The 24,634-nt window shown below is 43.3% G+C and overlaps 1 protein-coding gene across 8 annotated transcripts in view; it reads right to left on the bottom strand.

The window, feature by feature from the left end:
• FBN1 (fibrillin 1) overlaps nt 1-24,634 on the bottom strand; it is a 267,073-nt gene that overhangs the window by 146,205 nt on the left and 96,234 nt on the right. For 6 of the 8 annotated variants that reach the window (XM_056572267.1, XM_056572268.1, XM_056572269.1 and 3 more), the window contains 5 exons: nt 17,770-17,967; nt 15,006-15,131; nt 6,372-6,497; nt 6,110-6,268; nt 1,952-2,140 (listed from right to left, as the gene is read on the bottom strand). In XM_056572267.1, the coding sequence (XP_056428242.1) occupies nt 1,952-2,140; nt 6,110-6,268; nt 6,372-6,497; nt 15,006-15,131; nt 17,770-17,967 (798 nt within the window). The other 2 variants (XM_056572275.1, XM_056572274.1) reach the window with 2 other exon arrangements.

Genomic DNA, 24,634 nt, shown 5'->3' with positions numbered 1-24,634 from the left:
GGATTGGCGTGGACCGTGTCGGTGGACCGGTTCTAGGTTGCTACTGGTATTCACCAGAGCCCGCCGCAAAGCGGGATGGTGTTGCTGCGGCGGTAGCAACCAGGTCATATCCACCGGCAACGGCTCAACCTCGCTGACTGCTGAGAAGGCGTGGGACAGAAGGACTAGACAGAGGCAAGGTCAGACGTAGCAGAAGGTCGGGGCAGGCGGCAAGGTTCGTAGTCAATGGCGATAGCAAGAGGTCAGGAACACTGGTAAGGCAAACACTATAAACGCTTTCTCTGGCACAAGGAAACAAGATCCGGCAAGGAAGTGAAGGGGAAGTGAGGTTAAATAGACAGGGAGCAGGTGGAGGCTAATTAGACTGATGGGCCAGGCACCAATCATTGGTGCACTGGCCCTTTAAATGTTAGAGAGCTGGCGCGCGCGCGCCCTAAGGTGCGGAGCCGCGCGCCAGGACGAGACAGCCGGGGACCGGGACAGGTGAGTGACTTGGGATGCGATTCGCGAGCGGGCGCGTCCCGCTATGCGAATCACATCCCCGCCGGCAGTGTCAGTGCAGCTCTCCCGGTCAGCGGGTCTGACCGGGGCGCTGCAGAGAGAGGAACACCGCGAGCGCTCCGGGGAGGAGCAGGGACCTGGAGCGCTCGGCGTAACAATTTGTAGGGAGGGGCTATGAAAGAGCAGAATTAATAAAGGTAGGGGAAGAAGCAGAACAGATTCCTAGGGAAGTCTTAAGAAAAAGAAGTAAGAAGAATGATAATAAAAGGGGTTTCATGTACTTGTCAACTTATGATGGTCATGCGAAATTAATTAGGAGAGTAGTGAACAAATATTGGAGTGTATTAAAAGCCGATGAAAAATATGGGCATTTATTCAAACAGAAGCCAAGATTTATTTACCGAAAGAATAAATCAATAGCTAACCATTTGATACGAGCGGACATCACAGAGAAGAAAGAGTCCAAACTAAAATTTCTGAAAACACAAAAAATAGGGACGTTTCCATGTATGTCCTGTCAAAATTGTAGCAGCATAATAAAAGGGGATTATGTCACACACCCAACCCAAGGTAATAAAATTAAACTCAAAGGGTTCCATACCTGCAATTCCAAACAGGTCATCTACATGCTTAAATGCCCATGCGGCATGTCATATGTCGGACAGACATGCCGTATTATTAAAGTAAGACTAAATGAACATAGAAGCTCCATTAGGACTTACAAGAAAAGGTTAGAAGAAAATGTAGCCATGGATAAATATGGTGAAACCAGTCTCGCCAGGCATTTTATTGAAAACAGACATCAAACTAGTGATCTGAGGTGGTTAATACTGGAGGAGATTGAGGGTTCAAATTTAGATGAAATAAAAAGGAGATTAGATCAAAGGGAGGTATATTGGATACACCACCTGAATACTGTAACACCAAGACGCATTAATGAACAATGTAATTTTAATGTTTTCTTATAAAATACTGCTGCTATCCTGAATAATGTATATGTATGTCTATTTCTCTATGTATATTTATATGTTTTATACTATTTTATATAGAAATGAAATCTCGCGAGAATTCACCTGTATTAGTAGAAGGTGATGGGTTCACGGAAGTTAGGTTTAGAAAGGGAGGGGACTCCTGAAACATTCCTCCAGCTGCTCGCACGCCAGCGAGCTCTTCCATTCCCTCGGGATCAGCGTCTCCATGTGGCCAGGAGTGAATCGTCCTGCAACAGCAAGCTCAGGATGAACCGCTCTTAAGACACCACGCTGAGAGGATCTCTGCACTGTTTTTTGCACTGGGTGAATACGTTCATTTCTCTGTTGTAATGACTTTGTGAATAAGTGAGATAAAATTGAACATTGCTGCAATTCCCAGAGTATGTCTCTTTTCTCTATATTTCACTTTAAAGAAAAACATTTAGTAATCATGCAAAAATCCTATAATGATACTTTACCAGGAGTTCGAGGAGTTGGGTGAAGCAATCCTGGGACTGGTGGTTGTGGAAACAAAGGAGGGTAGGGTGGTATTTGAGGACCTAAAGGAGGAGGAAACTCTGGTCCCGGAGGAATAACTGGTCCAGGTCCTGGTACAGGAAATTGGCCAGGTTGGACCCAAGTCATTGTGCAAAGCTTTCGATATTCATCTAAAAAAAAAGATACAATAACTATGATAACAGATAATTTTAATAGCATTATACTGATAGCTGTACATTCAATTATACACATGTATAGTTTTAAAATGTTAATACCAAATAAAGGAGAACATTGCAGCCCACTTTTTACACCAAGCACCTATTGCAGCTTGTCTCTTGCACCCGGCTGTCCCTTTGTTAACAGTATAATTGCACATTATTTCAAATGTAAAATTTTCCTTCAACAGACACCCTAACCAGAGGGCTGCTGCCTATAAACCATGGACCTACTGTGCTTACACATGTGTTCATACAATGACAAGCCACTGGTGACCAATGGTATTATTAAGTAGTACTCTTAGGCTAGGTTCAGGCTACGGAATTTCCGCCTGCAATTTTGCTTTGAAATTTCTACAAATTCACATTTCTAAAATGTATAGTGTAGTGAATGATTTTCCGTTCACAAATTCACACTTTCCGTTCACAAATTCCCCCACAGAATTTGTGAAGCGGAATTTGTGAACGGACAATCCACTTGGAAATTTCCGCCTGAAGAAAGGCGGTGCTCTTTCTTCGGGTGGAAATCCGCGCAGAACACATTGCAGTCTATTGGAGACTGCAGTGTCCGTGTGGTCCTAGCGCAGACTGATTCAGCCGGCGCTGGCAGCACTCGGAATCTCTGGGTGGAAATTTTCTGCCTGGAGATTCCGTAGTCTGAACCTAGACTTATGAAAAACAAATTTACGTCATGCATGAATATTGCAGAATATTGCTAATAAACATGATCTGTGAAGGGCATACATGGATTTGCTTCCTGGTAAAGGCCCATATCAGCACGAGATGCTAATGTTATGTCAGAAGGTTCACAGCACGAAGCCGTGACTCCTCTGCATGATGTGAAATGCTATACAAGGTGTTAAATGGGTTACATCCTTGAATGACTTTCATCTAAGTCAACTGCCTAATGCCTGGATCCTTTTTGATATGTTAAAGGGGTAATCCGGCGCTAAGACATCTTATCCCCTATCCAAAGGATAATATGCCTGATTGCGGGAGTCCCGCCGCTGTGGACCCCTGTGATCTTGCACGCAGCACCCCGTTGCACTCAGTCCCCAGAGCACGTTCACTCCGGGTCTGATTACTGGCGATCATGGGAGCCGGAGCATTGTGATGTCATGGCTCCGCCCCGTGTGATGTCACACTCCCCCCCTCAATGCAAGTCTATGGGAGGGGGTGTGACAGGTGTCATGCCCCCTCCCATAGGCTTGCATTGAGGGGGTGGAGCGTGACATCACACGGGGGCGGGGCCATGTTGTCACAATGCTCCGGCCCCCATGATCGCCAGTAATCAGACCCAGAGCGAATGTGCTCCGGGGACTGATTGTAACGGGTTGCTGCGTGCAAGATCACGGGGGTCCCCAGTGGCAGGACTCCAGCGATTAGGCATCTTATCCTTAGCGCTGAAGTACCCCTTTATGTGTAGCAATACGAGTACGGGTATATCCCAAAGAAACATCAATAATAAGCTGCAGATTAAAAATTCTGCCTTTTTTGTGTATATTGAGAATAAGGAAAGTGCAAACTGCAGAAAGAGTGTAAACATGGCTAGCCTTACATAAGCCATCAGGAAGGACTTGCTAAGTCCTTGACACCAAGCACTTATTGTTCCATAAGTATGGCCTTTTTCCACTTGTACTACCCATAGGCAGGTTTAAAAACTTGAGATGAGCTCTGAAGATATAAAAGTGGAAAATGACTATTGTACTTTCTGGGGGTCAAGCTCTAACTTTAAGTGGGTACCAATATTTATTGCCAGCACCCCATGACCAGAATATCCATTGTTTACCATTGAAGTGATAAGTTAGGTTAGGTTAAGTTTTATCTATTTGGTGTAAATGATTTGTTTGTCATGTGTTCTTCTTGTATGCAGTGTGACTATTATTTGTTCATAATAAATGTACTCCATTATTTTTTTGCCTATATTATAAACACCATGTCAAGTCATACAACGCTATTTGTTTTATTCCAGTGTAACTGCATCCAAGTGTTTTATTACTCTAATTTGGTCCTGTGATCACAAGTCCGACAGTACCCAAGGCCATGTTCACATATCCAGATGTCTGTGTGGAATTCCGCTTGGAATGTCCGCACGGAAATTACGCTGCAGAAGAGTCCTGTTGAATTCAACACGATTCTGCGGCAGTGTGCACACAGAAAAATTTCTGTGCCAGATGTTTCCGACACAGAAATTGCCTATTTCGTGTCCACAAAAAGAATGAACCTATTCATTCTCTCTGCGGACACTGCATGAAATGCATAGCCATCAATGAGATGGTTTGCGCAGTGTCCCCACGGAGTTTTTCTGCGCGGACATTCCAATGTGTGAACATGGCCTAATAGTTACAACAGGCTATTAGAAGCTGACTTTCTGTGAGCTACAGGATGACATCTACCAGATCCCCCTAGCAGCTTCCAGACGCCTCCCCATTTTAGCAAACTCCAGCAATGAGATCGGGATATATAGTAAATATATTCCTCCCCTTCAGCTCTGTGGGGGAGATTTATCAAAACATGTGCAAAGGAAAAGTTGCCTAGTTGCCCATAGCAACCAATCAGATCGCTTCTTTCATTTTGCAGAGGCCTTGTTAAAAATGAAAGAAGTGATCTGATTGGTTGCTATGGGCGACTGAGCAACTTTTCCTCTAGACAGGTTTTGATAAATCTCCCCGTATGTGTATACTGCTGCTGCCTTCTCTTCGGGATAAGGATATAGGGGGAGATTTATCAAAACCTGTCCAGAGGAAAAGTTGCTCAGTTGCCCATAGCGACCAATCAGATCGCTTCTTTCATTTTTAACAAGGCCTCTGCAAAATGAAAGAAGTGATCTGATTGGTTGCTATGGGCAATTCAGCACCTTTTCCTCTGGACACGTTTGGTTATTCTCCGCCATAGTTGATATACACCTTCCCCTTCAGTTCTATCTCTATGGGATTAGGATATATAGGAGTAATTCACCTCTACTAAGGCCTCTGTTCACACATTGCAGTTCTAGCTGCTTTTTTCAGCTTTTTGCAGAAAATGTTTTTAATGTTACACTGCAATTGTGAAAAAAATGTGTAATTTTTACCAACATTTTAGAAAATCACTGCAAAAAAAGCTGAATTACAGTAAAAATTTGTGAAAAATGCTGCAAAAAATTCAATGTATAAACACAGCCTAGAGACATCAAATCTTCATTAAACACCTCATCTGTGATTATAGGTCTTCTCATGGAAATGTTTCTCTCAAAAGCTTACTCTGAGTAAGAAATCACATTAGAACTGCACAGTGTGTACTGACACCAACCCACTTATGAGTTAATCCGGTTGATCTCAAGCACTAGCAGCCTGAGGAGATGACCAGCTGCAGTAATAAAATGCCAAATGTATTGTTGTTAAATAATAGTTGTTTTTTTTTGGGGGGGGGGGGTTATGTTTTTTCATTTGGGGTACCAAGGCACTCTATTTTCAAATTGTCTTGGTGGCGGCAGTGCTAGGATATTACTATAACTTGATAATTCAGTGTGGTGGTATTAAATGGTGGTTTTAATCATTATTACCAGTCTAGGGCAGACAAATAGTCATTTTTTTTAAATGTTTTGATAGGTTGGGGTCTTCCCTGTTCAGTGCTCATTGAGGGAGACGAACTTTACTATAGTGTTTGAAGCACCTCATCTTCAAAGTGACAGTGCCGCAATATCTAGAGTGGTGACCGGTCACAACTTTTGCAAAAGATTGACATGTTTATTTTTCATGACAGTAATGCTTTAGTGTGTACAGTACTCTTCTTGGCCAGTGGAGAGACATTGAGCTGTTGTAGACGTATTCAACTAGCAGCATCAGGTTACACTCAACTGGACACAGGTGTTGGTGGTCAGAAAAAAGATTCATGTCATCAATAGTGTTTAACCAAATGCATTACTAGGACTTGAAAACATCATACCTGTTCCTCGGAAAGGGCACATTTCAGAGGCGCCTGCTGCTCCTGCAGACCAGCATCTTCCACTATCACAGCAACACTGTGTTTTTGGTAGGAGTTGCGGCAGTTGATTGATACAGCGTCCATTCACTACGTTGGTGAAGCAGTAACCGGGACGAGTATCTGACATTAATAAAAAACTAGGGTCATGTTTTAGGCACAAAAAAACATATGATAAGAAAACTATAACAGATTAACTCTCAGAAGAGTGTTTCTTGATGCTCACCTATACATCTTGAGCCATCTGCTGATGTAAAGAATCCTGGGGGACATTTACAGAAGTAACTTCCCACAGTGTTTGCACATTCACCTGATTCACAGATGCCCAGTATGGTACTGCATTCATCAATATCTAAAAAATATAATAACACAATGAATGGTCTTTTGTCAAACAACATCGATTTCAAGAACTGAACATTCACTTGTCTAATATATCCCACCCCTTGGCAGGTGCCATTGTCAGGAGATCATCAATGTTATTCTAGTCATCTGTCAGTTGTTGTAATGTTATGGCTAAACAGTGAATTTTAGCATAGTAAATACTATTCTTGTTAATTCTTTAAAGAGTGATTGTGAAGTGGTATTAAATATAACCCCAGAGTTGTGAAATCTATTTTAGAACCTTCCCACTACTAGGAGATGTTGTGCAGTACATTTGTCAGGTTGGTATTTCTTTTCAGGCTTTGTCAACCATGAAATATTTCAGTTCCACATTAACTCAAATCAAAGATGAAGACCAGAGGTTCTAACATAATTTCAAGTGAAAGGTGTTAGATTTTAAGCAATCTGGGCAGAACCCACTAGTAATTCCAGGTTTATTTAACAGTAGCAAATGTCTAAGCGACTCACCTAACTCTGTATTAGCACTAAGCATTAAAAGAGGCCTTAGGGAACATCTGTGGTTTAAGAAAATACATGCATGCTTTGCAAAATAATGCTGCATATGTATTCACGTTGAATGTCCCTGGCTCATGCCCTTCTCTGTTGACACAGCACTCAAGATTATGGCTGGTTACAAGGATTGGTGGGAAATTCCACAGGCAATGTTTTTGCTGAATGTGAACTAAACATTACTAATTTATGAACAGCGAAAGTCCTTGGATGTGGCAATTATGATGCCCAAAAGGTAATAGACTGCCAAATGTTCCAGATTAGTGGAATGGCACAGCTAAATGCTGAGTCAAAATTCTATCCAAGCTGACTAAAAAGAGCTAATGCATACTCAGGCTCAGTGTCCCTTCAAATTTGGGATTTCTGTGTCTCTGTTCACATAGAAATCTTAATCCCATTAGAAGAATTGACATGCCTTTTCTAGAGGAGGACTGCAATGCAGTTCCGGGTGGAATTCCTCTCTAAGGATGAGCATGTTTATTCTTTTGGCGGAAGGTCAATGGATTCTGCTGCAAGTGGAATACCACTGAGAATAATTCCTAGCCGAATTGTGTACTTGGGCCCTAACAGTCTCATAAATTCCCCATCCTATCTAATCTGACTATGTATTCACTACTAGGACAATCAGGAACTATTGGGCGATGAGTGTCATTCCTATAGGAGCTAAAAAGGGTTGCCATTTGGTAAACTTAAAGAGGAGCTCTGGCCTTTCCTTACTTGTCTAGTTTAGTAAATTAATAGGAGGTCCACAGATTTCATAAAACATAGCTTTTATTAAGGATACAATAAAATGAACATAAACAATTTATAAGTGGTAGTGGTTAGCCTTGATAATGGCCCACTTCTATTTTCCTAAATAGCTGACCCTGCTGGTCAACAGACCCCCTAGCTATTAATGCAGGCCTTCCTATAGAGAGCCAGCCCGCATCCGGATCCTCCTATCTCACCCTATAGCTTAAGGATGGGATAGAGGTAGGTGTGGGGAATGATGCGCTATGGCAGATATCTGTTAGATAGTACTTCCAGATATCACCACGTGAGTCAGGTGCATACAACACAATTAGTATACATGTAATAAAGACCAATTGATATAAACAATAAAATAATTATCATCCAACGCGTTTCACTGTGTCCGTTACTCTGCGGCACAACTCATCAGGGAATTCAAGTTAGAGAAGTGGGGGTACACAATAGGTAAGTGCCTCTCTCTCTTCTCCCACGTTAGTGTAAAGCTAGATATACAGCATGGAGGTATAAGATGTCTTTCAGAATTCTCCCCTCATTTGGAGGAATCGTATGTATATGTTCATCACTTTGTGCAGGCAGTCAATGGGATATAGATATCTCGTATTTTAGGTAGACTTATAGCTGAGATGACATATACTTGGCATTTTATAATTTATATAGATGGTGGGTACCTATAATTATGGTTATAGTTCCCATGTATACATGCCCTGGCGAATGGGCTGCCGGTCCAGTGGTCTATATACAGACAGACTAGTGGTTAACAAGAGGGGCCCATGTACAATTCATTATAAATGCAAAGTATAAGGAGAAAGGCTACCTATGGAGGAATATGCTAGGTGAAGCCTCCAGGCTTGCAACGGTATGGCAGCCTGCTGGAGGTAACCTAAGTAGAAATGGCTCAGTGAGACAAAATAGCCAAGGATTGGGGCTATGCAAGAGGAAAGAAAAGAAGCCGGATAAGAACTTACTTTAAATCCAGGAGATTGGGCATGGGGTGTCCCAGCGGCCGGACCCCCGCGATTAGGCATTTTATCCCCTATCCTTTGGATAGGGGATAAGATTAGAGATTAACGAACTTTTGAAAAATTCGATTCAGCCAATTCGCCAAATTTTTCAAAAAAATTAGTTTCGGGTCTAATTTATTCGCAGTGAATCTGTATTAAAAACGCCAAAGAGAGCCTCAATAGTGGTATAGAACAGTTTGCTTTGTTCTAACACGCATAGGGAGTGTGCTGTGTTAGTGAAATAATACTGTTATTCAGTATGACATGTAGATTAAAGGCATCGCTATTAGAATCACTGGCGCAAAACGTCTGAATGTGGCAGCAGGGAGACCATATGGAGTCAAATTTGAAGAGAGTAAATGGATTTTTTTATGTAATTTATCTTTAATTTAATTAGAATTTATAAAAAAAAAATGAGTACCCATTCTGGTGAGCATCAAGCTGGCAGTTCACCGCGAGGCGAGCTACCACCTGTTCCAGCCCGTGGCTCTCACTACTACCACTCCCCCCCCTCCCACTATCTTACTCTTTTGTGGAACTGCAAATGTTTCATTTAATCAGTAATGGTTCATTGTGAACGCTCCAACCTGTTTCATTGGATTTTTGTGGTAATTCCACAGCACCTATATGATGTCGGCGACCATAGGGCCTCAGTCTTGAAAAGATTACATCGATTTTTTCAAATTTAAACATAAGATTTTGAAATTGAAATTTAAGATTTTGAGATTGAAATTCAAGATTTTGAAATTGAAATTTTACCTAACACCCAAACGTTTTAGTGTCCCGGGCCCTGGCGTGTGGTTACAAAGGACCAAATCTAACAAGGAGTCACATGTCACATGGCGACACAATAACATAGCCTGTAGGTGGCATCAGTATGAGGAGACCATATAGTGGTTGAATGACTGCCTGGAGTTTGTGGCAGCATGAGGAGACCATATAGTGTCTGAATGGCACAGCCTGGAGGTGGCTGAAGCATGAGAAGACCATACAGTGGCTGAGTGCCAAAGCCTGGAGGCGGCTAAAGCATGAGGAGACCATATAGTGTCTGAACGGCACAGCCTGGAGGTGGCTAAAGCATGAGTAAACAATAGGGCTTCACAATCCACAAGATTAAAAGATGAATTTTAAAATTGAAATTGAAGATTTAGTGTAGCTAGTGCTACCATAAAATATTTTTAGGTAATGTCCTAGGTCCAGCTGCATCAGTAAACCATATAGTGTCTGAATGGCACAGCCTGGAGGTGGCCAAAGCATGATGATACCATATAGTGGCTGAGTGGCACAGCCTGGAGTTTGTGGCAGCATGAGGAGACCATATAGTGTCTTAATGGTACAGCCTGGAGGTGGCTGAAGCATGAAGAGACCATATAGTGTCTAAATGGCACAGCCTGGAGTTGGCTGAAGCATGAGGAGACCATATAGTGGCCGAATGAGACAGCCTGCAGGTGGCAGAAGCAGCATCAGGAGTCCTGAAAGTGACCCTAATGCAGGGGAATTTCTGAAACTGGGGACCAGCACCTTAATTATGTTTTGCAGTATCCATGGCAGAGAGAACCTGGAGGTGGTAGCATCAGCATGAGGAGACCATACAGCAGCACAACTAGAGAGCCTGGAAGTGGCAGCATCAGCATGAGGAGACCATATGGTGGCACAATGACAGAGCTTGGAAGCGGTAGAATCAGCATGAGGAGACCATAGAGCAGCACAATGAGAGAGCCTGGAGGTGGCAGCATCAGCATGAGGAGACCATAGAGCAGCACAATTAGAGAACCTGGAGGTGGCAGCATCAGCATGAGGAGACCATATGGCGGCACAATGACAGAGCCTGGAGGTGGTAGCATCAGCATGAGGAGACCATATGGTGGCACAATGAGAGAGCGTGGAGGCGATAGCATTAGCATGAGGAGACCATATAGCAGCAGCATGAGGAAGCCTGGAGGTGGCAGCATCAGCATGAGGAGACCATATAGCGCACAATGACAGAGCCTGGAGGTGGTAGCATTAGTATGAGGAGACCATAGAGCAGCACAATGAAAGAGCCTGGAGGTGGTAGCATTAGCATGAGGAGACCATAGAGCAGCACAATGACAGAGACTGGAGGTGGCAGCAGCAGAATGAGGGCCATGCCAACTGAGGGTTGAGTCTGAGGAACCCACTGACTGTTGACTGGGGGTGTTGGATGTCACTTGGGATAAAGTGGATTACTGAGTGAACCGATCAATCACAGCTGCTGGGTTACTGGTCGTGACACAAATGCTAGCTGACACCGGGAGCTCAGACCTCTCGCTGCAACTCCGGCTGGCACACACCCCTACTCTGCTGCCACCTCTGCCTGTGCCTGATGAATTTAGGTCTCTGCCACTCCTCTGTGCACCTCCTGGCACTACTCTGCCTGACATACTTATTGTGTATGTGAGGGGAGTACAATGCGCTTCACTACGCTTAAAACACTACTTGTCTAGAACAGCAGCAGGTGTGTACTATTGGCTGTCCTTTCACAGTATCTAGGCCCTTGAGAGTTTAACAGGTACAAAATAGTACACTACTTAGATGTAGGTATGTGGTATGCACTTATGAGGGCAGATAAATGCGCTACAGTATGCTTAAAAATACGTATTGGAGTAAAACACCAGCCAGTGATTACTTTTGCCTGGAATTTCACAGTATCTAGGCCCTTGACAGATTAACAGGTACAAAATAGTACACTATTTTGATGTAGGTACGTGGTATGCACTTATGAGGGCAGAAAAATGTGCTACAGTACGCTTAAAAAAACGTATTTTTAGTAAAACACCAGCCGGTGATTACTTTTCCCTGGCCTTTCACAGTATCTAGGCCCCTTAGAGTTTACCAGGTACAAAATAGTACACTACTTAGATGTAGGTATGTGGTATGCACTTAAGAGGGCAGAAAAATTTGCTACTATACACTTCAAAAATTATTTGGCTGTCCTTTCACAGTATGTAGGACCTTGACAGATTAACAGGTACAAAATAGTACATCATTTAGATGTAGGTATGTAGTATGCACTTATGAGGGCAGAAAAATGTGCTACAGTACGCAAAAAAAATAATTTTTGCCCACAACACCAGCAGTACACAACAGTGCTGCAGCACACAGTCACTGTGTACTAAACCCAAAATTGCAAAAATACTCTCTTAGGAATGGACTGCTGGGTATGGATTATACTGTCTACAGACTATTATAACCAGCAGACCAGTTCTTGTGGAGTAAAGACACAGATTTGCCCAAAAAAAATATTTCTCCTTCTCTGAAACCGTGCTGTTCACAGTGACTGAGGGGTTAATTGCTGCAGTAAGAATTCATTTCTGTGCAAAAACGCCGTGCTCTGTGTCCAACAGAAGGCTGAGGTGACTAAGAGGTGAAACGCTGCTGGAACAAGCTTTTCTGTGTAACACACACACAGCGATGTCCGTCCTATCTCTCTGCAGTGTAATGATTGAAATGACGAACCGGAATATGGCTGTCGAATATATAGGGCTGTGACATCCCAGGGGTGACTGGCTGCATTCTGCATGTGATTCAGGGTGAGCCCACCTACCCACCTTCCCGCCTTGTCTTTCCGGCGTTCCTTGCCCCATGTCCTGACATATGGATCCGCCATTTTAGATGCCCTGGAGCCTGGACCACACTAAATGGAGCTCAGTGAAGTTATTCGTGCGATAGAATCGCAGCGATATTCGCATAAGTTGCAAATCGAAATTTTCATGAAATTCGTATCGAATTTGGGTTGGTCAGCTTCGATTCGCTAATCTCTAGATAAGATGTCTAGGGGCAGAGTAAGCCTTTAAAAGAGCCCTGTTGAAAACCTGTTATAGCTAGATCCAGCAGACCACACAGTTTCCATGAAGCAACCACTGCAGGAGAAATGAAGTAGTACATTGAAATGACAATAATGGGCATGGGGCAAAATTAATAAAACAAATATCAGTCAGTAGACAGGGCTAATAAATGTGTGACCAGAAGCATAAGTGCAATAAATGAGATGCCTAATGTAAAGCTTGCACATATATAAAAGAGCATACAATGCAAAGACCTTTCTTGCATGTTTAGGTATATGTTTTTGGGAGGATTAGTAGACTTTACATTTTAAATATTGTAAATTGTTAGTGTCTGTCGCTTGTGGTCACCAGCTATCTCAAACAATCACCAAGTGCAGTATGTTGCCAACCAAACATTCTCCCATGATGCCACATTGTGGTGAATCCTGACCCCTGACATGTTTGAGGTTGGACTGGTGACCGCTGGAAAAATATTTGTGAGAACCTTGTTCTGGACCATTTAACTGGCAGAAAAGTTTAAATTCTGCTGATTATGTGCGGCCTCAAAAATGCAAATGAAAGCCATATGCATCAGAAATATGTGGTCTAGAACTGGAGCCTTTTATATGATCATTACAATAATGAAATACGGTAATTTAACCCTCCAGATTACACTTCGAATATCGGCTGTGATGAAATGATTATATTTTACTGAGCACAGCAATACATGTTTAGCCTAGATGCATTGGTCTGATTAGGCAGCATTTCATATTGTTACATATGGTCATCTGGTAAACCACTGATATCTCTATTCTATAATTGAGGTTGGGCAAGCTATTTTGTTTGAGGTGACAGATACATATTTTGACTTGCATATTTCTAAACCTTAAAAAAAACTGCATGTACCCAAAGTCTTTAAAAAAAACTTTTGACGGATCACACTGACATGTCAAAAGTTTATATAGGTCGATGTCTCAGTGAGACACCCACCGATTGCTAGAGATAGCTGGGACAAGAGCATGGCTATGGGCTCCATTGTAAGTCTAGGGAGCACATCTTCAGCACAGAGTCAGATCGAGTGATAAGCCAGTGATGAAGGACATGGCCGCTTACTTCTCCCAGCTATATTTAGCAATTGTTTAGGGTCTCATTACTGAGACACATGACTAATCAAAACTTTTGACATGTGAAAAGCTTTTAAAGTGACAGAAATGCTTTCAAGTTCAGACATATTTATTACTTATAGTCATATACCTTAAAGAATAAACCGGCCAGTGCATTTGAGACATTTTTTTGATGACCTTTTATCAAGATAGGTCACCAATATTACATTGGTAGGGTGCTGATACCCAGTCCCCCGCCAATAAGCTATTTGTGGTGCTTCCATGGAGTAGAATGCGGGTAGCTACTATATTGTAGAATGCGGGTGGCCATACATTGTGTAGTAGACAAGTTAGTTACTGCAGCACAGCTCCCAGTGAAGTCAATAAGACCAGAGCTGCAGAAGTCAGAATGGTCCCTGCACAATGTACATAGCCATCCACTTCTTGATCTGTTTCCCTGATAGCACCATAGCTTTTGCAAACAGGTTTGAACAGCTTTTATCCTCTGTAAATCATGTTGCAAAATGAGGTCTAGTATAGAGCCGTATGCACACAACTGTTTTGTCGTAGGGAGTGTCCCTGCTGCTCTGTACTCCATATGATGTTGTATCAGGTAGATACCTCCATTACTAATAGCCCCCTTTTTACAATGAAGACAGGAGCCTTTATTGCTGGGTCCCACCTCCCTTGCGCAAAGCTGACTATGAGCAATAGAGGCTGATACAACAGGTATATTCGAAAGGGGACCGTGGATCTGGGTAAGTGATACCACCTTGTAATCTGGTTCACCTGCACTATAACCCTGTGTATTGGGTTTCATGCGATGAATCCGCTGTCAGTTTTCCTTTAACCACTTCCAGACCATAATAGAAAACTCTGAGCAGATGATATGCAAAAATATTCATCTGCAGGGCCCCTTTGGTCACTACATAATACAGTATAAATATGAGAAGACAGTTGGGGCCTCTCCTGGCAATAAGTCTTATAGATGCTTCCAGAAACCCCTCCTAGGATCACATCATGTAAGAAGGGAATATGGATCTATGAAACACACCGTGAGGCCAAATGACACTGTAATATCTAAGCAGCTGCATTTTTCCATCCCACCCCCGTGAAATTAATTCCCTGGCCTCACTAACTTTTCTCTGTATCATAATCCAGATCACAAGTGTCCTTCTCAACATGTGCAAATAACTCGCGTTAAGTAAATATAACATGACGCAGACAATATGACAATAATCAACAATGATGCGGAAAAGCCAAGACATCCTGAGATTTCCGAAAACAGGAATACGGTTTGTTTATCCTGATGAGCTTAGAAACATCTTACCTTCACATTTTTGTGTTATTTCATTAAACTTGTGTCCAGCTGGGCATTTGCACTCAAAAGATCCCACAGTATTAATACAATTTCCTCCTTGACACATCCCAGGGATTGCTTGGCATTCATCCACATCTGCCCCAAGGAAACAGAACAACAAAAAATGCAAAATGTTGAAAACATCTCTCGGTATAATCCTTTACAGCAAATTATTCTTAAAGGCTAAGTCACCAATTTAGAAAAGGTACATTATGTAATATTGTCTGAAAACTCAAATGATTCTAGTCCTGGGGATTTAGGAACATGGAACAGGATATTTCATTAAGTATTTAGTGATATATGGGTCCACTCAGTAGTATAATAGTCACAATAGAATAAGCCTAGTTGAGCCGGGAGCTTTGTTCTTCATGAACAGAGGCACAGGAAGATAATACATGGATACTGGGTAAATCCAACACCTATCATACTCCTTTGGAAGCCACTCATGTTTTTGAGGAACATTCTGGTGTACTGTGAATTGTCTTGAGAAGAATATCTGGATACCCTACAGAAAATACATGGTGGGTTAATACTGTATAGTGTTTGGTAGAAGCACAGTAATGAGCTCCTATTTTGTCCAAAAGTACCTTCTATACCATATGAAATCAGTAAATCCTAAATTGGTATGTAGGCACATGTATCATATCAGGGCGTAGAAGGTGACCACACAAGGTAACCAAAAGTTATAGGAGATCAACATCTAGTATAAGACTGAATGACTTTGCTTTTCCATGGAGGTTTTGGACTCGTATATTCTTCTCAATACCTGGTGTCAGGTTGTTTCTGAATGTTGCAACAGTAATCTTTGTTACCTGTGCGGTAAAGATGGTGCAACTACAGGGGTTGCTCTGGAAAGAAACCTTTTTTCTGGATTTCTCTTAGGGTATGTGCACATGAGCATAATCTGTGCCCCTGCGCAGTGCTGCACCATGGCTCTCTCTAGGGCAGCATGGGGGACCAGCCTTGAAACTCCAGGTGGCTTCAAAAGGATCTTCAGAGTTTACCCATATAGAAAAAAAGTGACGTCACTTCTTTTCTGTGCAGTTTCTTTTCTCACAATGAGGTCAATAGTTGAAAGTTTTTGACAGTAACACCGCATGGTTTTTGATGCAGAAATCGGTTTCCACATCAAATATGGCACTGTTATAAGCCATGTAAACATGCATTTACACTTATGGGGTAAAGAATGGCTTGCATTCCCTATTACAACTGTATACCAAGGAGTAGAACAAGACTTCAGAGAGGTTCAGGAACTAGTCGGTGCTGACCAGGATGATGATAACGGGACACAGGATCATCCGAATTAATGCTTTCTTAACCACAATACAAGGCGTTTTGCTGTACAAAGGATCATCCGAATGAAGGCTTTATTAACCACAATGCAAGGCGTTTTGCTGTACACAGTATCATCCGAATGAACGTTTTATTAACCACAATTCAACGCGTTTTGCTGCACACAGGATCATCCGAGTGAACGCTTTATTAACCACAATGCAACACGTTTCGCTGCACAAAGGATCATCCGAATGAACACTTTATTAACCACAATGCAATGCGCTTTGCTGTACACAGGATCATCCGAATGAACGCTTTATTAACCACAATGCAACGCGTTTCATTCTGGTTAATAAAGCGTTCATTTGGATGATCCTGTGTCTCGTTGTCATCATCCTGGTCAGCGCCGACTAATTCCTGAACCTCTCTGAAGTCTTGTTCTACTCCTTGGTATACGTTTACATCAGAAAGGCTGCAGACAGGATAGCTGCTTCCCATATAAATGCTCTAAATTGTTGTGTATGTTGGTACACAACCTGTATCGGTAAGCAGTTGCCAAACCCCTCCCCCTTTCCATTGGATTACTAGCGATACTCCCCAAGTTCTTTCTTTCTAATATAACTGTGTCATACTAAAGAGACCCTTCATGTTATACCCTCTGTGTAGATGCCAGTATACCTATGAGGAAGATCAGCATTTACATGAGGACTGAATTCTATCATATTCTGCTTTTCTGATGCATTTCAGGTTTTTTTCATGTACCCAAGTGAAAAACTTACATAAAACTTCACAAAATTCCCCCACAGTGCTGGAAAGTTAGATTACTCAACAGTTTAGTATATGACTGCCTCTGTTAACTTTCTTCAGCTTCCTGCCAGACATCCAGACAATAAAAGAATTTATACAGCTGGAAGTATTAGACCAAAAGCCAAAAACTGTGTCAGAGCTTTCTATCAGGAGGCATGCTCAGGAATAAGTGAGGAACATCTGGGCGAATGCAATGATCTGAACCAACTGCACACTCCAGCAGAATAAAATGTCATAGACATAGCTGGATAAGCGACTTCTCACAAGTCAAATGAAACAATCTGTCAGCTGTTCAATGAGAGGCAGTAAGAATTCTGCATCTATTCCGGCTTTATTCAAAGTAAAACGTCTCTATTTGAGACTATTTTAAATTATCTTTTTTTTTTCTGACAGAAGGAGGGAGTTCTTGGCAAGGAGAAATTCATTAAGGTCTTGGCTCGTCTGTCTGACCTGAGTTGCTAATGCCCCCCCCCCCCTCCACCCCACCATTTACATCACGCCGTCACTCAGTCATGAGGTAATGCGTTTGACAATGATTTTCCATTCTTCATGCACAGGCTGGGGTATAAAACAAGGCATGCTGTCCAAAGCCCTGTAATTCTATCAACATTAAGACATTAGCAGTTTCAACAGCTTCATGTACTCCGCATACCTTGACACGCTCCTGTTCGGATGTTTGGAATAAAGCCACGACGACAGGGATGTGGCTGGGCTGGGCACATCTCACAAGGGTGGCCCCATGCTCTCCCGACTGTAGCACAGCACAGCGTCTTCGTGCACACTATACCGCTCAGCTGTCCTTGACACATTTGGTTGCTCACAATAGAGAAGCATGGTCCTGTCCTGTAATCTTTAAAAAAAAAAAGGGACTTTAATAAACAGGTCCTGGCCAGTAGTACAGTCCAATATTCACTTCCACTGACTGTTTACAAGTCAATTATTGCTAAGATTTAGCATATTTAATGCAAATAAAAAGATATGGCATCAATTATTTTTTTATTGTGTAATTGAGGTCTATGGGGGAGATGGCTCAAAACCTGTGCAGAGGAAAAGTTGCCCAGTTGCCCATAGCAACCAATCAGATTGCTTCTTTCTTTTTGCAGAGGCCTTGTTAAAAATGAAAGAAGTGATCTGATTGGTTGCTATGGGCAACTTTTCCTCTGCACAGGTTTTCATATCTCCCCCATGGCATTGATGAGTTTAACATGCATTATTACCTACTAATGTCAAAAAAATACCGATAGACACATCCAAACAAATGTCACCTTTATTGAACATACATGATTAAAAACATTTAAAAGGGACAGCAACAAAACAGACAAATATTGACTGCTACACAGGTAGGTAGGTGAGAAATGTGCAAACAAAGTACAAAAAATATATACCGTATTAAAGTGACTTATGCAATCTATAAGGCTGCCAAAGTACTAATGTCAAAAGATCAGGATTTATTATCAACTGAATGACAGACAGACAGATAGACAGATATCAAAAGATCAGGATTTATTATCAACTGAATGACAGACAGACAGATAGACAGATAGATAGATAGACAGATATCAAAAGATAAGGATTTATTATCAACTGAATGACAGACAGACAGACAGACAGACAGACAGATTACAGTTTCTATTCACTTTTTCTCTATACTCAAACAATTTAGTGCACTGCAGCAGTCTATTATCTACCCTGTTAATCCGGAGCCTCCAGATTCATAAAATATATTTAAAATTATTTGTTTTTATAGAAGGATCAGTTGTTATTAAATAATTTAAAATGTCTTTTCACAACGCTCTCTCTTTCTGATACAAATCCTCTTTACAGACACATTTTGGCTGCATATAGTTTATATACTAAATTAGATATTATAATGATATCCCCCTCTAGTGGTGGCTGAAAGCAGTCAGAATTCTAACAAGAACCCCTGTCTAAGGGATTTGTAGCTCTGAGATCAGAAAGATGTATCTTTATCCATATAGTGGTTAAAGAATTTGGGATCTATAGCATTATGGTCAGTATTTTGAACAGCATTTTTAGGCAAAACCTAGAAACAGGTTTATAATCAGGAAATCTTTATATTATACTTTGTGTCAGTTCCAATATTGGTTTTTAAATGTATTGACGAACTGCTGCCTAACATACTGTGGATCCAGCTAAAGGCTTGTCCCTTTTTTTAAAGTTGTCAGGCTGGTGAAAATAAATAAAAAGAAGAAAAGAGCTGTCCTTCCAGCCTGGCAGTTTTTAAAAAAATAAAGGAAACACTGGACAAACCCTTAAAGTACATTGGTATGATACACTGAACTATATATTATATATGTTCTTTTTATTTTTTCTTCTTCAAAACACTGCCAACAGATACATCTGTCTCAATGCAAAACGTAATCTAAGCAATTCTGCCTTTGCCATGGCCAGCAGCCAAAATGTTCCTAGAAGTTATAGCCCTACGTCTTCAGTACTATTGCAGTGATGATAAAACGTTGTGGCTTTACAAATGTGTATTCAGAGATGGTATTCTGACATTTTACATAGTCTAAATAACATTTCAGTGTCTCCCAAAACTGAAACTTTACAAAATGCATCTCTTCCAAATGTAATGTTTAGTGCTGGATTCAAATGTTTATTGTTGAGGTGCCCAACTGCACATTTGAAGTTTCTATTGTGTATCACAAAGCTTCCTGTTTTAAGTGTGTAGTACAAATAGTCTGCATTTAAACAAGACATCCTTTGTAACAAACAACTATAGCACAGTATTGCCAAACACTGACCATACATGGAGAAAACACTGTTTCCATGACATTGTGAACATCTGGACTATTGTACATGTCCGATCCAAATGGTGGAAACTTGGCAGCGAGAGGGCGCAAACAATAATTGACATTGGCAAACAGGGTTTGGCATGTAAACATTGTATTCTGAAAAGCGTAATAAAATTGCCACTTTGGACTATAAATGGCTACGTAGGTAAGCTCTGCACCAGTTTAACCAGGGCTTTACAAAGTGCTTTTAAGGGTAACACGGCATCTAGGTTATTCTGAGACACTTTTGGTTGGCACATACTGTATATGTTGGTGCCAAGTACAGGCATTTGTATTTCTTTTCTACTTTTAATATTCATAAGCATACCGAAGTACATGCAGCTAAGCAGTATGCACAGAGCTAGTCAAACATGATGTCTGATTAGCTCAGTTGCAATCCAAATGTAGTCAGAACCAACCCTAGACAAAGCAAAAAATACACTGCTTAAAAAAAATTAAGGGAACACTTAAACAACACAATGTAACTCCAATCAATCACACTTCTCCACTGAGGAAGCAACACTGATTGACAATCAATTTCACATGCTGTTGTGCAAATGGAACAGACAACAGGTGGAAATTATAGGCAATTAGCAAGACACCCCCAATAAAGAAGTGGTTGTGCAGGTGGTGACTACAGACCACTTCTCAGTTCCTATGCTTCCTGGCTGATGTTTTGGTCACTTTTGAATGCTGGTGGTGCTTTCACAGTGGTAGCAGGAGAAGGAGTCTACAACCCACACAAGTGGCTCAGGTAGTGCAACTCATCAAGGATGGCACATCAATGCGAACTGTGGCAAGAAGGTTTGCTGTGTCAGCATAGTGTCCAGAGCATGGAGGCGCTACCAGATGACAGGCCAGTATATCAAGAGACATGGAGAAGGCCGTAGGAGAGCAACAACCCAGCAGCAGGACAGCTAACTCCGCTTTTGTGCAAGGAGGAGCAGGAGGAGCACTGCCAGAGCCCTGCAAAATTACCTCCAGCAGGCCACAAATGTGCATGTGTCCACTCAAATGGTAAGAAACAAACTCGATGAGGGTAGTATGAGGGCCCGACGTCCACAGGTGGGGGTTGTGCTTACAGCCCAACACCATGTAGGACATTTGCCTTTTGCCAGAGAACGCCAAAATTGACAAATTCGCCATTGGCACCCTGTGCTCTTCACAGATGAAAGCAGATTCACACTGAGCACATGTTACAGAGTCTGGAGACGCCGTGAAGAATGTTCTGCTGCCTGCAACATCCTCCAGCATGACCGGCTTGGCGGTGGGTCAGTAATGGTATGGGGTGACATTTCTTTGGGGGGCCGCACAGCCCTCCATGTGCTTGCCAGAGGTAGCCTGACTGCCATTAGGTACCAATATGAGATCCTCAGACCTCTTGTGAGACCATATGCTGGTGCGGTTGGCCCTGGGTTCCTCCTAATGCAAGACAGTGCTAGACCTCATGTGGCTGGAGTGTGTCAGCAGTTCCTGCAAGAGGAATGCATTGATGCTATGGAATGGCCCACCCATTCCCCAGACCTGAATCCGATTGAGCACATCTAGGACATCATGTCTCGCTCCATCCACCAATGCCACGTTGCACCACAGACTGTCCAGGAGTTTGTGGATCCTTTAGTCCAGGTCTGGGAGGACATCCCTCAGGAGACCATCCACCACCTCATCAGGAGCATGCCCAGGTGTTGTAGGGAGGTCATACGGGCACGTGGAGGCCACACATGCTACTGAGCCTCATTTGACTTGTTTTAAGGACATTACATCAAAGTTGGATCGGCCTGTAGTTTTCCACTTTGATTTTGAGCGTGACTCCAGATCCAGACCTCCATGGGTTGATTTCCATTGATAATTTGTGTGTGATTTTGTTGTCAGCACATTCAACTATGTAAAGATGAAAGTATTTCATCCGATTAGATAATTCATTCAGATCTAGGATGTGTTATCTTAGTGTTCCATTTATTTTTTTGAGCAGTGTACATGGTTTATATCACAGTGCAGGGCTCAAATGTATACAATAAGACAGATAATGTCATTTGGCAGGTCTCAAAGCATAGTCTATTGTGTTATGTGTTGTTATGCATCCAAACTTACTACAGTCGGTTATACACAAAACATGGCTGTCAACTGAACCCTTGTTTGACGGCAGTAACCTATTACTTCCAGAACCACCATAAAAATGCATGCTTGGATCCAGTAGGTGTGCATGCTTTCATCAATGAGAAAAGGGTAACAAGATTTAACCAGACGTGTATTGTGGATCTCCTTGAGGCTGAAAAACTATGCATGTTGAAATCCAACACAACCCATGATTTGACATCTGCCATGGACTGTTGGCAGGCCCTTCAAACTTATAGGATTGCTGGCCAGTCCCAATTTTATCGCTCATGTGTATGGCCCCTTTATCCAGTGATTTAAAAAAAAATTTTGCAACACCCCCCCCCCCCCCCCCCCAAAAAAAAACCCTTAACTTACCTTCTGCCACTCCCCCGGCAGTGATGTTCCGCCTTGGCCATTGATGCGCTGAGCAGCAGCTTAATGTAATGGGCCCTGGCACCAGGAAGATGACCGGGCCTATAACATGACAGTAATGCTCAGCATATCACCAACCGAGGCAGGACACCGGTGTGACCAGTGAGTGCAGTGTATGTGTTGGGCCCCAGAATGAGGAAGAAGACAGGGGCTGAAGGATAGAAGACCGCTAGGGGGAGCAGCGGAAGGTAAGTTTTATTTTATTTTTAATTTTTTTGCAGCCCAGACAGAATGGAAAAATAAAAAATAACACTGGATAACCCCTTTAAGGTTAGGTATTGATATGCAAGTTTAGTCTGCTTGTTACGCCTAGCGCTCCGGGTCCCCGCTCCTCCCCGGAGCGCTCACGGCGTCTCTTTCCCTGCAGCTCCCCGGTCAGTCCCGCTGACCGGGAGCGCTGCTCGCTCATGGCCGTTGGGGATGCGATTCGCACAGCGGGACGCGCCCGCTCGCGAATCGCATCCCAGGTCACTTACCCGTTCCCGTCTCCTGCGGTCATGTGCTGGCGCGCGCGGCTCCGCTCTCTAGGGCGCGCGCGCGCCAGCTCCCTGAGACTTAAAGGGCCAGTGCACCAATGATTGGTGCCTGGCCCAATTAGCTTAATTGGTTCCCACCTGTTCCCTCCTTATATCTAGTCTCCTCCCTTGCACTTCCTTGCCGGATCTTGTTGCCCTAGAGCCTAGTGAAAGCGTTTTTGTGTGTTTATACCCTGTGTACCAGAACTTTGCTATCTCCCCTGACTACGAACCTTGCCGCCTGCCCCGACCTTCTGCTACGTCCGACTTTGCTTCTGCCTACTCCCTTGTACCTCGCCTATCTTCAGTATCTTCAGCAGCCAGAGAGGTGAGCCGTTGCTAGTGGATACGACCTGGTCACTACCGCCGCAGCAAGACCATCCCGCTTTGCGGCGGGCTCTGGTGAAAACCAGTAGTGTCTTAGAACCGGTCCACTAGCACGGTCCTCGCTATCCCTCTCTGGCACAGAGGATCCACTACCTGCCAGCCGGCATCGTGACAGTAGATCCGGCCATGGATCCCGCTGAAGTTCCTCTGCCTGTTGTCGCCGACCTCCCCACACTGGTCGCCCAGCAAGCCCGACAGATTGCCCAACAAGATCACCAGCTGTCGTACTTGACCACCATGACTCAGCAACTCCAGTCGCAGCTACAGCAGATTCAGTCTCAGCTACAGCAGCAGCAACCATCTCCTCCGCCAGCTCCTGCACCTCTTCCGCAGCGAGTGGCCACTCCTAGCCTCCGCCTGTCTTTGCCGGACAAATTTAATGGGGACTCTAAGTTTTGCCGTGGCTTTCTTTCCCAATGTTCCCTGCATCTGGAGATGATGTCGGATCAGTTTCCTACTGAAAGGTCTAAGGTGGCTTTCGTAGTCAGCCTTCTGTCTGGAAAAGCCCTGTCATGGGCCACACCGCTCTGGGACCGTGATGACCCCGTCACTGCCTCTGTACACTCCTTCTTCTCGGAAATTCGAAGTGTCTTTGAGGAACCTGCCCGAGCCTCTTCTGCTGAGACTGCCCTGCTGAACCTGGTCCAGGGTAATTCCTCCGTTGGCGAGTACGCCATACAATTCCGTACTCTTGCTTCTGAACTTTCCTGGAATAATGAGGCTCTCTGCGCGACCTTTAAAAAAGGCCTATCCAGCAACATTAAAGATGTTCTGGCCGCACGAGAGACTCCTGCTAGCCTGCATGAACTCATTCATCTAGCCACTCGCATTGACATGCGTTTTTCTGAGAGGCATCAAGAGCTCCGCCAGGAAAAAGACTTGGATCTCTGGCCACCTCTCCCACAGTCTCCACTGCAATCTGCGCCTAGGCCTCCCGCCGAGGAGGCCATGCAAGTGGATCGGTCTCGCCTGACCCTGGAAGAGAGGAATCGCCGTAAGGAAGAGAATCTTTGTTTGTACTGTGCCAGTACTGAACATTTTCTGGTGGATTGCCCAATCCGTCCTCCACGTCTGGGAAACGCACGCTCACACTCAGCTCTCGTGGGTGTGGCGTCTCTTGATGCCAAGTCGGCTTCTCCACGTCTCACGGTACCTGTTCGGATTTCCACTTCAGCCAGCTCTCCCCTCTCAGCCGTGGCCTGTCTGGACTCTGGAGCTTCTGGAAATTTTATTCGGGACTCCTTTGTGAATAAATTCCATATTCCTGTGACCCGTCTTGTCAAGCCACTCC

The sequence above is a fragment of the Hyla sarda genome, chromosome 4 (genome assembly GCF_029499605.1).
Source record: "Hyla sarda isolate aHylSar1 chromosome 4, aHylSar1.hap1, whole genome shotgun sequence".
NCBI classification, from domain to species: Eukaryota; Metazoa; Chordata; class Amphibia; order Anura; family Hylidae; genus Hyla; species Hyla sarda.
This window is presented reverse-complemented; position numbering and strand designations above follow the sequence as displayed.